This window comes from Diabrotica undecimpunctata, chromosome 2 (assembly GCF_040954645.1).
Source record: "Diabrotica undecimpunctata isolate CICGRU chromosome 2, icDiaUnde3, whole genome shotgun sequence".
Lineage (NCBI taxonomy): Eukaryota > Metazoa > Arthropoda > Insecta > Coleoptera > Chrysomelidae > Diabrotica > Diabrotica undecimpunctata.
In genome coordinates this window covers 126,231,975-126,246,094 of record NC_092804.1, presented here as the reverse complement: position 1 = coordinate 126,246,094, position 14,120 = coordinate 126,231,975, and the positions used below count along the sequence as shown (strand labels likewise).

At 34.5% G+C, this 14,120-nt stretch overlaps 1 protein-coding gene across 1 annotated transcript; it reads right to left on the bottom strand.

The window, feature by feature from the left end:
* Nucleotides 1–7,993: 7,993 nt before the first annotated feature.
* Nucleotides 7,994–13,042, bottom strand: LOC140433905 (uncharacterized). The gene has a single exon (XM_072521879.1). The coding sequence runs from the start codon at nt 13,040–13,042 to the stop codon at nt 7,994–7,996; it is 5,049 nt and encodes a 1,682-aa protein (XP_072377980.1).
* Between the last annotated feature and the right edge of the window lie 1,078 nt (nt 13,043–14,120).

The following is a 14,120-nucleotide window of genomic DNA, read 5'->3' as shown; positions in this document are numbered from 1 at the left end:
TTCCATTGTCTTGTTCATCTGCATCATTAATGACATCAAAGCTGCCATATTGACATTTTCCTCTCTTTCTGGATTCATTTCTGCAGTATCTTGTGGAACTTGAACTAAACTCTCCTCTTGTATAGGTTGTGTTTCTACTTCCACATCTTCTTCATTCTTTTTGCTTCTTGTACCTTTCTTTCCTTGAGACATTTTGAGACTTTACTTGTTCAAATATAATTAAAAATAAAATCTATAATTTTTTCTTTCTACTGATAATTAATTTACTTATATGAGAGCACTTATCTTCCCAAACTAATTCTTTTAAATAGAGAGCCACCGCGTTGGGTGCCAAATTGTTATGATGTGTTTTTTGATTGAATGATGAGCAATGAGTATTTTTAATAATATAGGGTTTTTATCGCGGTTCTCAAAGAATTAGCTTGTAAGTACTTTTTTAAATTATCTTTATTATAACTATTATGAAACACACATATATACCTAACCTAGTCAATGTAAATTTAAAATAAACTATCTTTAAACTGATATTCTTATAAAACTAATTAAATTCTATAGACAATCTAAAATTTAAACAAACTATCTTCAAAATTGAAATTGTTATGACACTAACTAAATTATATTAACAAAATTTTGTACCTTTCTTTCACTGAATGCCTAAATGAACTGTTTTCCACTAAGTATATAGATTCTAATCACCACTGAATGTCTTCGTACTTCAGTTATCCTTGTTTTTTTGTGAAATTACTTTTTCCAATTATCAGCTTCTACTAATTTAAGATATAGTTTTCTTCACCAGCATTTATACACCACCAACCAAACCAGCAAACAGCATTTATATTTATTCTTCTTTTCAATATACCAATATCCAATTATTATAAGTTGATTTATACTAATCTCCAACCATAATATAATTTAATTTCTTCCAATATACTTTTTTTTTAATCTTCAATAATTATTTGTGTGCATTAAATATATATGCATAATTTTAATCTTCATTTAACTCACTATATTAGACTATTGGACTATTTGTACTTGATTCACTGACTCTAACTAACTTTCATAATAAACTGCTTGACTTCTGACTAAAAACTTAAAAAACTGCCAAAAACTCTTCTGACTGCACTATCTAAAACTTTTCTGACTAAAAACTTTCAAAAACTGCCAAAAACTGCCATCTTGAATCCAAATCACGGGTATTTATATGTTTTTGGATTTTCTAGAACTATCTCGTAAGATATCATGTTCCAATTTGTTCCATTAACTACTTGTCTGAATTTTCTGGAACAAACCATTTCGCAAACATGGCCATCTCCGGAGATCCAGAGAATTCCATTCTTTTCTATTAATAATTTTGTTGACATTTAGGCTTTTCAGATCAGAATATATAATTAAATTAGTAACTTAACATTCTAATTTAATAAAATACACATTTCAAACAATATATTATTATAACCCACTTTATATTTGTAAATATTCTTAAACGTCACTTCAGAGTATAAATATCTGTCAATCTCCGAGAGTATTTTTGGTTGCCTAAGCACATGGCTCACTTATATATATTTACAATATTAAAATACAACTTTTTATAATTATTATATGCTAATTTATTAAAAATGCCCTCACATAAATATATTTTTATTAAATTCTCTAGTATATAACTTATTTAAAACAACCAAATATCTAATATTATGTAGTATATAACTTATAAATTATTTTCTATAAACCCTAATCGTCACAATATATATATATATATATATATATATATATATATATATATATATATATATATATATATATATATATATATATATATATATATATATATATATATATATATATATATATATATATATATATATATATATATATATATATATATATATATATATATATATATATATATATATATAATATATGTTCGGATAAGTTTCCGCGGTCCGATAAATGAAAATTACTGAGTTCTCGGGAAGAACCGCGTTGAGAATTTAAAACTCGACGTTTCGGCACCCATTTTGAAGCCAATATCAAGAGGGATACGGTTCGGTTCGAGTTCGGGGTCTCAATCTGCCTACTTCCCTCACTCGAGACGTGCCAGTATCGTGTTCTATATTGCAAGAACTGTCTCTCGGCACTGAGGTCTCAATCTGCCTACTCCCCAGTGTCGAGTGACGAGAGACAGTTCTTGCAATATAGAACACGATACTGGCACGTCTCGAGTGAGGGGAGTAGGCAGATTGAGACCCCGAACTCGAACCGAACCGTATCCCTCTTGATAATGGCTCCAAAATGGGTGCCGAAACGTCGAGTTTTAAATTCTCAACGCGGTTCTTCCCGAGAACTCAGTAATTTTCATATATAAATATATATTATATGGTCAGAAGTGCATCAGATCACACTTTATATTTACTAGCATTATATTCAAAAAGTTTATTATTTTAAAAATGTAATGACTGACACTGTAGATAACAACTGATTGGATCCCTTGTCGTATGCGACGGGCAAAGTTACTAGTTTTTAATATTCGTTATAATTAATATCTTAAAAAATCTATCAAAGAACTAGCATTTTTGTTAAACTTAATATCTTCATTGTTTTTTTCTACTTCTTGCAATCGATCTACTTTTCCACTTGAAACGCGGTATATTATTATGGACCTACTAAAAATAAATTCTGTACTCATAAGTTCTACAGAATAATCTTCTTTGCTCTCATTTTCCAAAATATTCTCACTTTCAGACTTCCTTATATAGAATCCTAGCATTTATTCCTACCATATTTAAAATATTAGAAGCAACGCTCATCTTTTTGAAACTGATTTGGTTGAATACTGTCTGGCCATCTGATCTACAACGTCTACTCCGTATTTTGTGTGGTTGTAGTATGTAACGGTTTCGGGTTTCTTCTTTTTGTGTGTGGCTATCCCAATATTATTTGTGTGTAGAGAACTTAGCATTAGAACATTTTTGTTCTTTTTTCCGTGGTACACCGTTAGCGTCAAGTGTTCGTGTTTAAAAACTTTTGCTTTGTACAATTTCATCTTTTCGTTTTTTATTGACAGCAGAATATCCTTTCTTGCTCGGTTTATTGTTTAAACAATGCTGGTAGCCTTCTTTCGTAATTCTTTTACCAACTTTAAGGCCGTAAAGAAATTATCCGTCGTGGCATTTCTTTCTTTATTTTTAAATGGTCATAGATAACTAACTACATGTTTCCCTAGTTGATTAAAGTTGATTGACTGGTCGTTGCTCATCTTTTCTCAGACAAGGAAATTAGTTTCAGAAATATTTGGACTGGACATCAGCTGCAAGCCAGAATTTAATTCCAAACTTATCGAGTATATTCGCCATGTACTGAGTAATGCGGCATCTTGCCTTCGTGAGAACAAGCTGTTCGTGTATAGGTATATTTTGGCCGGGTGTAAAGCCGGGTACACACATACCAGTAAATTTTGAAATTAGCTGGCATGCCAGTAACTTGCAAGCACAAAACACATTTTCTAGTGATTTCCATGCCAGTAGCTCGCTTGTCTATGCTGGCATGGCGAAAAAGCAGGGTAGATTTTTACACATGCTAGTGCTAGTAAACGATCGAGTGGTTTTCATCTGAAACTAAAGTACTTGTTTTGTAATTAAATGTTTTTGAGTTTTCAACATAAAAAAAGAGGATCTATGGAAGGTATTCGGAAAGAATTCAACAAACAAATATTGCTGATGACTACAGATATTGTTAAAAATTTAATAATGAATCGGAAGCGAAACTAAAAAAAAAAATTGGGTGAGAAATTGGATTGGTAAGCGAGAAAATCTTTTAGCAATTTTTTATTTTGGCCTTTATCTCCTTTATAGTAATACCTTCACTTATTTTCTCTTGAATTTTTGTGTATTATCACGGGCTATTTTATTTTTATATAGAGATGATTTAGAATTCAAAAGACACTCCAATTCTCTATATGTAGCAATAAATTTGATGGTATTTTCATCATTCCAACGAATCATTTTTTAAATTAACAAGTTTAAAAATAATAACAATTAATTTTTATCACCAACACGTGACATATGACATGTCAGTAGCGGTAGCGCGCATTCACACATGCCAGTGACACTCCCCACACATGCGCCTTGCATCTCACAACATGCTACAACCAAAAAATATCAAATTCTTTGCGACTAGCTAGCAAGTCAGGAACTAACATGCCAGTTAACGTACACACTTGCCAGTTTGGGGAGAGTAGTAGGTGCTTGCTAGGTACTGGTATGTCATTGTGCTATGTGTATCTCCGGCTTATAGCATAATATATAAAAATTCTAAAATAAATTCTCTTACCACAAATTCTCCAAGAACAATGCGGATTCGTCCCAGGTAGAGAAACAAGAGAACATATTCTTAATATTCGTCAATTTATCGAAAAATCTCGAGAGTTTAACATAGAAACATATTAATGCTTTTTTAACTATTCCAAGGCCTTCGATACCGTAAAATGGATTAACATGTGGCATATACTTAGAGAAATGGGTACGCCAGAACATCTCTTGTCTATTTATTACAAAAACTATATGTTAATAACACCGCTAATGTAAGAGTTAATAATGTAGCTTCGAAAAACTTCAAATTAAAATCTGGAGTTCGACAGGGATGCATAATATCCCCTATTCTATTCAATATATATAGTGAACATATTTTGCGTCAAGTTTTTGAGGAATGGCCAGGTGAAGCAACCATAGGAGGCAGAAAATCAAAAACCTACGTTATGCCGAAAACACTGTTATATTGGCGTCATCACTAGAAGAACTGGAACAAATTATGAATAATCTAGGCACGGTAAGTATGGAATATGGTTTGAAGAACCATAAATGTGCAGAAAACCAAAGTGATGATCATTGATCATGGCAGGTGACGACGTGGTCAGGCAATTTAATTGATTAGGCTCCGTTATTACTAACAGTTGAGGATGCGAAGACGAGATCCGTCGACGCATCACAATAGCCAGATCGGCAACAGCCAAACTGACAAAAATTTGGAAGAACACTGACATCACAAATAAACACAAAATTACGCCTTGTTTGAGCATTGATATTTCCTATCACCACATATGCTTCAGAAACTTGGACAATAAACAAAACTGATTCAAAGCATATAATGGCATTTGAAATGTGAAATGTGAAGTAGAAACTACTAATATAATATAGTTGATAACCTAGAGTATACTAGGGCTGTTTTCAAGTAACTCCCATACTATAGTGTCGATGGAGGGATTCCCTAAATTGCTTTCGCCAATTTCTCTTACTCGGTTGCTAATTCTTCCTTGGAAACTGCATTAAAAGTTAAGGCAAAAGGACTAGTCAGCTCCTCAATCTCAACTTCATCTTTAGAATTGCTACCCGATAAATGTCCTTGATCAAAATGAAAAGACAGTCAAGATTTGATTTCACGTACAAAACGTCTATGTATCTGTTTATACGTATTTCGCCCTAATAGGGCTCGTCAGAATAGCTATTCATAGGCGTTCTCAACGTGAAAAATAAATCTTTTCTGTCTTTTAAGAAGCAACACTAAAATGGCTTCGAAATGGACGCAATAGCGAGATCTGATAACAAATCCGTAAAATAGTTTCGAATCACAATTCAGATTTCTGCCTTAATAAAAAAAAGACAGTCAAGATTTGATTTCACGTACAAAGCGTCTATGTATGTGTTTGTACGTATTTCGCCCTAATAAGGCTCGTCAGAACAGCTATTTATAGGCGTTCTCAACGTAAAAAATAAATCTTTTCTGTCTTTTAAGAAGCAACACTAAAATGGCTTCGAAATGGACGCAATGTCTCTATTAACATCTTTATCAACGTATGCTTTGCCTTGCAATTTTTAGAAGGCTCAGATTAAGGCAGAAATCTGAATTGTGTTTCGAAACTATTTTACGGATTTGTCGTTGATCAACTTTATCAGGCACATATTCGTCATATAAATTATTGGCTGCATCTTCATCACATAACTTTACTTCAGATTCATTATCTGATAAATTCCCTTAACACTTCAACAGTTACTGTTCTGTCCAATATCGACTAGACTATAACAAAATACAGATTCAACACGCTCTTAAAAAGAGCACACTTAAACTAACTAACAATGTTCAATGCATTCTATACAGAAAATAAGTAAAAACTTCCCAGAAAAGTAGAATAAGCTGGTATAAGGACTGCATTTTTCTAGACATACTTAAAAAGTAAAAGTAAACTAAATTTTAACACAGAAACTATTATCTAGGATAGGAAAGTTTCTAGGATTATATCTAGGAAAGTTTTGCATTATCAATTTTGTAAAATAAATATGAATATAGAGGGTCAAAAATAAAAAGCGTCCAAAATGACCACATCTGGTGGTTCTAGATAGAGATTAACGTATCAAAAAATAAATACACTAAGTCTCTGTAAAAAAGAAACTATAATCCTTAAATTTGTCTGGGAAAAATCATAAATTATCAACTTTCTAAAATAACTATGTATAAGTAATATACAGGGTCAAAAATAGAAAAGTACTTCTAGTGTTAACATATAACTGAAATTAATGTTGCCAGTAGTTTAAAATAATCAAAATATAGTAGAACCAAGAGGTCTGCGATCGCCGAGAATTCCCATATGGGGGTTTAAAGGTTAGACTTATAATTTGTAAGAGAAAGACAAACATAAATTATTTAATAATTTTTATTCATTTAATAATAAAACAATTCAGGAATAGTTAAGTGTCTTAATATTATTACTAACACGCTGACCCACGGAACATTACGTCAATATTTAATTTTAGAAAACCCTGTCACTAAAACTTCAGTTGCTCATATCCGTAATTTCATTCCATTCGTCTGTAAACACAACCGCTCAATCTCTCTCCTATTGACCAGATACAAAGGTTACTGCATATTTGGTTTTGTCGCTGCAGGTCTCAATGCTATCCAATTGTATTTACTGTTTCGTCTCTTACACACGGGTAGGAAGTACTAATATATTGAATCGATATATCAATCTGAACATAGTGAGTAGTCGGCAGAAATAAAAAAATGTTTGTTTTCCTGTCGACATGAAAGTGTCTGAGATTTACGTACAGATTTTAAGAAAAAAGAAAATATTCCTCGTTTTTTTATTAGGAACAAACATAAATAATGAAGGGAAGTGTATTATGTATCCACAAGTAGATCAAACTTTCATGGTAAAGTATATTTTGTTTTTATTTTTATTACGTAAAAAAAACAAATATTTATTATGTCATAGACCGCAAAAATTAGACCAAATACAACAATAAGCAACAGAAATATAGGTACTTCGTGGCACAGCTAAAAAGACTCTTCTAGATAAAGAAGCAAGTGAAAATATAAAAAATACGTGTGGGTTAGACGATATTAATAATAAGGTGTTAAATACGAAAAAAGAGTGGAATCAACATACTAGCAGAATGGAAGAAAGAACAATGGTAAGAATCTCTGGAATCGTGAACGGGACGGAGAATTGTATGCTGAACCCTAAAAAGGTAAAGCAACAATCTGAACGTTGATGCAGATAAATAAAGTTGTATTAGAAGCACTCAAGACACGTAGGTCTCCGGCCTAGACCAGATACCTTTCGAAGCGGTAAAAGATCTAGGACGCACGGAACCTGGGTAGCTATTAGAAAACATGAATGCCTTGCTTGAATCACAGACATTGTTTATTGTATTGTAACTAGGCAAAATTAAAACTACGGTGGACTGTAAAACACTGGCTTTAATGCTGTTTAAACAAAAACATGATCGTCTTTTGTAAAATGAAAACTGTTTCTTGCACGAATTTATTGTCTTTACCGAAACTGCCAACGGCTTTGCTGGTTGATGTCTAGTCTCGATCTCTCTCTGTCGTCTGCTCGGTGCGCGCACTCCTGGTTGAAGACACGCACACTGTTGCCGGTTGTATAAAAAGTCTAAGATAATTGTTTGCGGCGCAAACATGCCCCCGGCCTTGAAAGCAAAGGGCCTTAGCTTTCAATTGGTAATGGACAAATTTTCGTAAAGCTCCGCTTAACGATTCCATCTTGGGTCTTGATTGATGCTACTCTTGCGACGTTATCAGAGCCTTTGAAAATATGAACGATGCGACCTAAACGCCATTGAGTAGGTAGAGTATTGTCCGACTTGAGTAAAACAAGAGAACCCTCAGATAGGCTGCCATGGTTGGTTTTCCATTTGGTTCTGTGTTGAAGTTCGGCTATGTATTCGAGACTCCAACGTCGCCAAAAATGCTGACACAATAACTGGATGTGCTGATATCTGGTAAGACGGTTTACCCTTTCTTCAGTGTTGCGGTCTGGACATGCAACCAATGGTCGACCAATTAAAAAATGAGCAGGAGTTAATGGAGTATAGTCGGATGGATCGGATGATAGCGGACAGAGCGGACGGGAATTTAATATAGCCTCAATTTGATTTAACATAGTATTGAATTCCTCAAATGTAAAATGAGTGTTTTGAAGAACTCTCTTTAAATGGTGCTTACAACTCTTAATACCCGCTTCCCAGATTCCGCCCATATGTGGTGAATACGGTGGGTTGAAATGCCATGAAATAGCTTCTTGAGTATATGCTTTCTGCAAGGTTAGTTCGTTATTAGAAAGAAAAGTACCTAACTCTTTAAATGCCCCAATAAAATTAGTTCCGTTGTCGGAAAATATCTTTATAGGCTTGCCCCTCCGTGCAACAAATCTACGAAGAGCAAGTAAAAATTCGTTTGCTGAAAGACTTGAAACAAGTTCCATATGCACCGCCTTTGTAGTGAAGCAGATAAACAAGCTGATGTAACCTTTAATTATAGAACCACCACGCCCCTTGTGCGTTTTGATATTGAAAGGTCCAGCATAATCTACTCCGGTATAGCTAAAAGGACTAGACAAATTGAGGCGCTCCTTAGGTAAGTTACCCATCATAGGTTGTATGGTCTTTGGATTAAATCGAAAACAAGTGAGGCACGATTTAACTGTTGACCTAGCGAGTCTTCTGCCCCCGATGGGCCAGAATTGTTCTCGGATAGTGGCTAACAAACCCTGAGGACCAAGATGCATTAATCTATAGTGCTCAAATTGAAAAAGAAGCTGACAAAACTTGTGCTTTGAGTCTAAAACAATAGGATGAATTTTATTAAATTCATAGGAAGAATTGATCAGACGACCGCCTACCTGCAGAAGTCCTTTATCGTCCAAAAATGGGTTTAGACTAGCTAGTTTGCCCTTAATTATTGATTTGTTATTGGTTAAGAGTTCAATTTCATTTGAGAAAGATTCCTTTTGTGACATTCGAATTAATGAATGAAAAGCTTGATCTAATTCGTCAATGGAAATAGGAAATTTATTAAGAGATCTTTTCTCCTTATCTGAGCGCAGAGAATTTGATTTGAAACGAAAACACACAGCAACCACTCTTTTTAAATGACTAAGACGTGAAAAGCGCTCAAATGGAAATAACTTTGAGAAAGTGGCCAAATGAGTGAAATTCTGTTGCTTTAATTCTGGTAGGTCTAAAATATAGTCGAACTTTGAGGTGGGCCAAGAGGATTCATTCAACTGAAGCCATGGAGGACCTGACCACCATATCTCGTGATTCAAAATATGGCTGGGAAATAGACCTCTGGACAAGATGTCACATGGATTGTCACGTGATGATACGTGTCGCCATTTGCAATTGGAAGTGAGAGATTGAATTTCGGATACTCGATTACTGACGAATGTGTTCAGTAAATTTGGACTGGTGCGAATCCAGGATAGTACTATAGTAGAATCCGACCATAAAATGGTTTCGTTTATTGTTATTCTCAAAGATTGCTTCACTTTATTGAATAAACGTGCTAACAAAAGTGCTGCGCAAAGCTCTAACCTAGGGATACTAATTGTTTTTATTGGAGCTACCTTTGACTTGGAGCAAAGTAAATGAATGTGGACCTGATTGTCATGATCTAGACTACGCAAATAAATGCACGCCCCATATGCAATACTAGAGCTATCGGCAAATCCATGAATTTCAATGTATTTGTAATTCTTGCATATGGCATGCCTAGGAAGATTGACTTGACTAAGCTGGGCTAATTCAGATTGGAATTTAATCCAACGTTCTGCTAAATCGTTTGGAATGGGTGCATCCCAAGAAATCTTCTCGAGCCAAAGTTTTTGCATTATAGTTTTGGCTAACACTGTGCATGGACCTAAAAGTCCTAATGGATCAAAAATCTTGGATATTGAAGAAAGAACAGATCGCTTCGTAGGAATTTTATTGATGGGTAGTGTTTCCACCTCAAAATGTAGTAAATCCGCATTACATGACCATGTTAGTCCAAGCGTTTTTGCCTTTTCTTCTGGATCAAACTTCAAAATACATGCATCGTTTGAATGCTGCAAGCCATCTAATACTTTATTGTCATTAGAATACCATTTTCGTAGATTAAAACAACCTGCCTTTAAAATGTTTGAGACGGTTTGACAAATATGTTGGGCGTCTTCAATAGTGTCTGCTCCAGTAAGCATATCGTCAACGTAGAAATCGCGCAGAATAATTTCCGCTATCTCGGGAAAAGTTTTTTCATTGTCTGTGGCGAGTTGGATGAGACATCTTATTGCTAAGTAAGACGCACATGCTTGTCTGTGTGTAACGGTGTTTAGAACAAATGTTTTTATTGGTTCGGAAGGATCGTCCCTCCATAATATTCTTTGTAAGTTTTTGCACTCATCGTCAACAGTAATCATGCGATACATTTTCTCGATGTCCGCTGTTACGACATATCGGTGCTGACGAAATCTAATTAGTATTGAAAATAGATCATCCTGTAAGGTAGGCCCGACGCATTGAATATGGTTCAAAGACAACCCTGATGTGGTCGGTGCTGAACAGTCAAATACTACTCGTAGTTTGGTAGTCAAACTTTGTTCACGAAGCACTCCATGATGTGGCATACAGTATACAGGATGAGGATAATCGTTTTCTTCTATCGCAGTCATGTGATTAAGCTCTTGGTATTCTTGCATGAACTGAACGTACAATTCACGGAATGATGGATTTCTTTTTAGTTTTCTTTCAAGGCTGTAGAATCTCTGTTCTGCTTGAACCTTGGATTCACCTAGTGATTCTGGTGACTGCTTTAATGGAAGACGCACAATAAATCGACCGTTCTCGTTACGACGTGTATTTTCCTTGAAGTGCTCTTCACAAAATTGCTCTTCAGTGGAGAGAATCTTCGTAGATTGGCATTCCTCCAATTCCCAAAATTTTGCTAATTGCATTTGCAAATCCAAATTAATGCTAGTGCTGAGGTGGCATCTGATATTGTTTAAACTAGAGAGGCCGACCTGACCCGATGCAACCCATCCTAGATGAGTCTCTTGGAAAACGTACTGGTTGATTTTGATTTGGTTGGGACATAATAGTTGCCAAAATAGATCTGCCCCAATTAAAATGTCAATAGGTCTAGATTCGAGAAACTTAGAATCCGCTAGGATAATATTGCTTGGGATATTCAAGGTTTCATTATCGACAAATGTTGCAGGTAGATTGCTAGTTATTTCCTTTAGAATAAAAAATGTAACATCAGCCTTAAAATAGTGATATTGTGATTCTATACATATATTGCACTTTCTGGAAGAACAAGAAGTCTGATTGCTGATGCCAGTGATAGAAAGATTGGTAGCTTGACCCTGAAAACCTAAGAGATTGAAGAAGCGCTCGGTTATGAATGATTTCTGAGAACCTGAATCTAGAAGCGCACGCGCAATGTGATATTTACCCCTCGAATCTGCTATTTTTACACAGGCAGTTGATAAAATTGTTTGCTGCACAGAGGGCAATGCAGTTATGGTAGTTAGAGAAGTGTTATTGTTTGCTATAGTTTCATTGTTTTCATGTTTATTACTAGAGATTTCCTCATGAATAAGAGTATTGTGCCATTGCTTACATTTTCGGCAAGGTCCTAGTTTGCATTTAGAACGAATATGGCCTGTTCTTAAGCAGTTTAGACATAATTTGGCTTTATTGACAAAATTGCGCCTCTCAAAAATAGAAAGCCTAAGAAATTGCTCACAGGAATAAATTGAATGATCGCCCTTGCAGAAAACACAACCTTTGCTAGTACCGTTAAACTCGCTTATAGAAGTAAAACTTCGAGCATACCCTTTAGACCGTTGTTTGGCATCGAATTTACCCGATTTCTCTTGTATTGAAGGCTGCTTTTCAATCTTACCCTCAATTTTCTCTAAATAGTCTGCACGATCCCTTAGAAATCGCTTTAAATCGCTCCACGTTTCGTCTTGCATCTCTTTAGTATGTTTTTCCCAATCACGTAAAATATTGTTGTCAAATTTAGATGTAATCATATGAATCAAGAGTAGATCCCAATTGTCAGTACTTTTATTTAAATTCTCTAATGCCTGCAAATGATTAGAAACTTCATCAACCAATGCTCGTATTTTGTGTGAAGTTTCTTTGCTTATTGTTTCTATATTAAAAAGTGCTTTTACGTGCTTGTGAATTAACATTTTAGCCCTATCGTATCTTTCGCATAGTGAGTTCCAAGCACTGTTGTAATAAGAAGCCCCGAATTTAATTTCTTTAATGACTTGTGCCGCGGAACCTTCTAATGAACCTTTAAGATAATAATATTTTTTCATATCGTCCAATTTTTTATTGCTGTGTATCATGGCTATGTAAGTATCGCGGAATTCGATCCAGTCCTCGTAGTTACCGCTAAATGTTTTTAGATGCATTTGAGGCAAAGAACTCAAATTTATATTGTCATTATCAGGAATATTGCTTGAATTTGAATTATCGTATTTGCTTATCAAGTGTTTGGCTAGTGCCACAGAATCGAAATAATTATTTTCGAAAGTGAACCTTTCGTTATCCTGAGTTTGTTGTAATTCTAGTTCTCCCTCAGCACTGATATCGATATCGCTTTGAATACTATCGAATTCCCCACATAATGGTTCTATCTTTTCTAGTCTTAATTTTAATTTTAAAATGTCCTGTTCTGAAATATTTGCCTCATTTGCCATATTGTTAACTATGCTAGTAAAGCTTGATAGTTTAGAATTTAGCGATGTGCGGCGCGAAATGAGTTTTTTCAGTTCTGCTTTCATGTTTAATCGAGTGCAAACACCACCAAAGATCGTTTAAATATAGTGTAATGTTAGCTAGATATGTTTGAAAAGAAAGAAAATAAAAAATATTTTAAGTTGAAAATTGATTCACCCTGTATATTGAATTTGCAGTAATTTTAACCTACTTAAAATAAATATCGTATTTGAGGTGACTGTAATATAGTTCAAACTTAAATTTATGGCTTTATTTTCAAAACAAATAAATGAAATGAATGAGGCTATAATAAAAAATGTTATTGTTTGGAATAGATAAAAAAGGATCGCTCACTCACCAATTTGCCGGTAAAAAGTGTTTGTCCTTCTTGGCGTCGACACAACCGCAGAAACTTGAGTTTCAGCCTTTCTATAGTTCGTCAAGAAATGTTCCATCCGCGCTCGTTTGGACCAATAGTGTTTATTGTATTGTAACTAGGCAAAATTAAAACTACGGTGGACTGTAAAACACTGGCTTTAATGCTGTTTAAACAAAAACATGATCGTCTTTTGTAAAATGAAAACTGTAAATGAAATGAAAAATATAATGTATAGATTAACAGGTATGAACGCTGTGATTGTGAGAGAGATGACCGTAAAGATGACGGGAAATAAAGAGGGCGGGAATAGTGTATACAATTGCATCCTTTTGAATAGTTTTGGTACACTCCACAAAATACAGCACCTTCTACTTCAAAAGGTAGACTAAACAAGTCGAAGCACGGTAAGGAACTGCAAATTCAACTTTCTGCACAATGTTATGTGTTTGTTTTAACGGAATCAGGTGATGTTTAGCCAAATGGCTGCCTTATGTCATGACATAATACAATTTTTAAATAAATGTGAAGGAAAATAGCAGTATGTACTTTAGTAAGTAGATAATGCCATTTACATTCACATTAAAAATTATGCTCTAGGTGTAGGCAAACAGCAGTAATTAGATATTACGTTAGATACTGCCTGTTACTATCACCTTGGGAGTTACGTTGTTGTGCACCAA

Excerpts from the sequence above, each read along its gene's own strand:
- LOC140433905 (XM_072521879.1), bottom strand. The coding sequence starts at position 13,042 with ATGGCAAATGAGGCAAATATTTCAGAACAGGACATTTTAAAATTAAAA.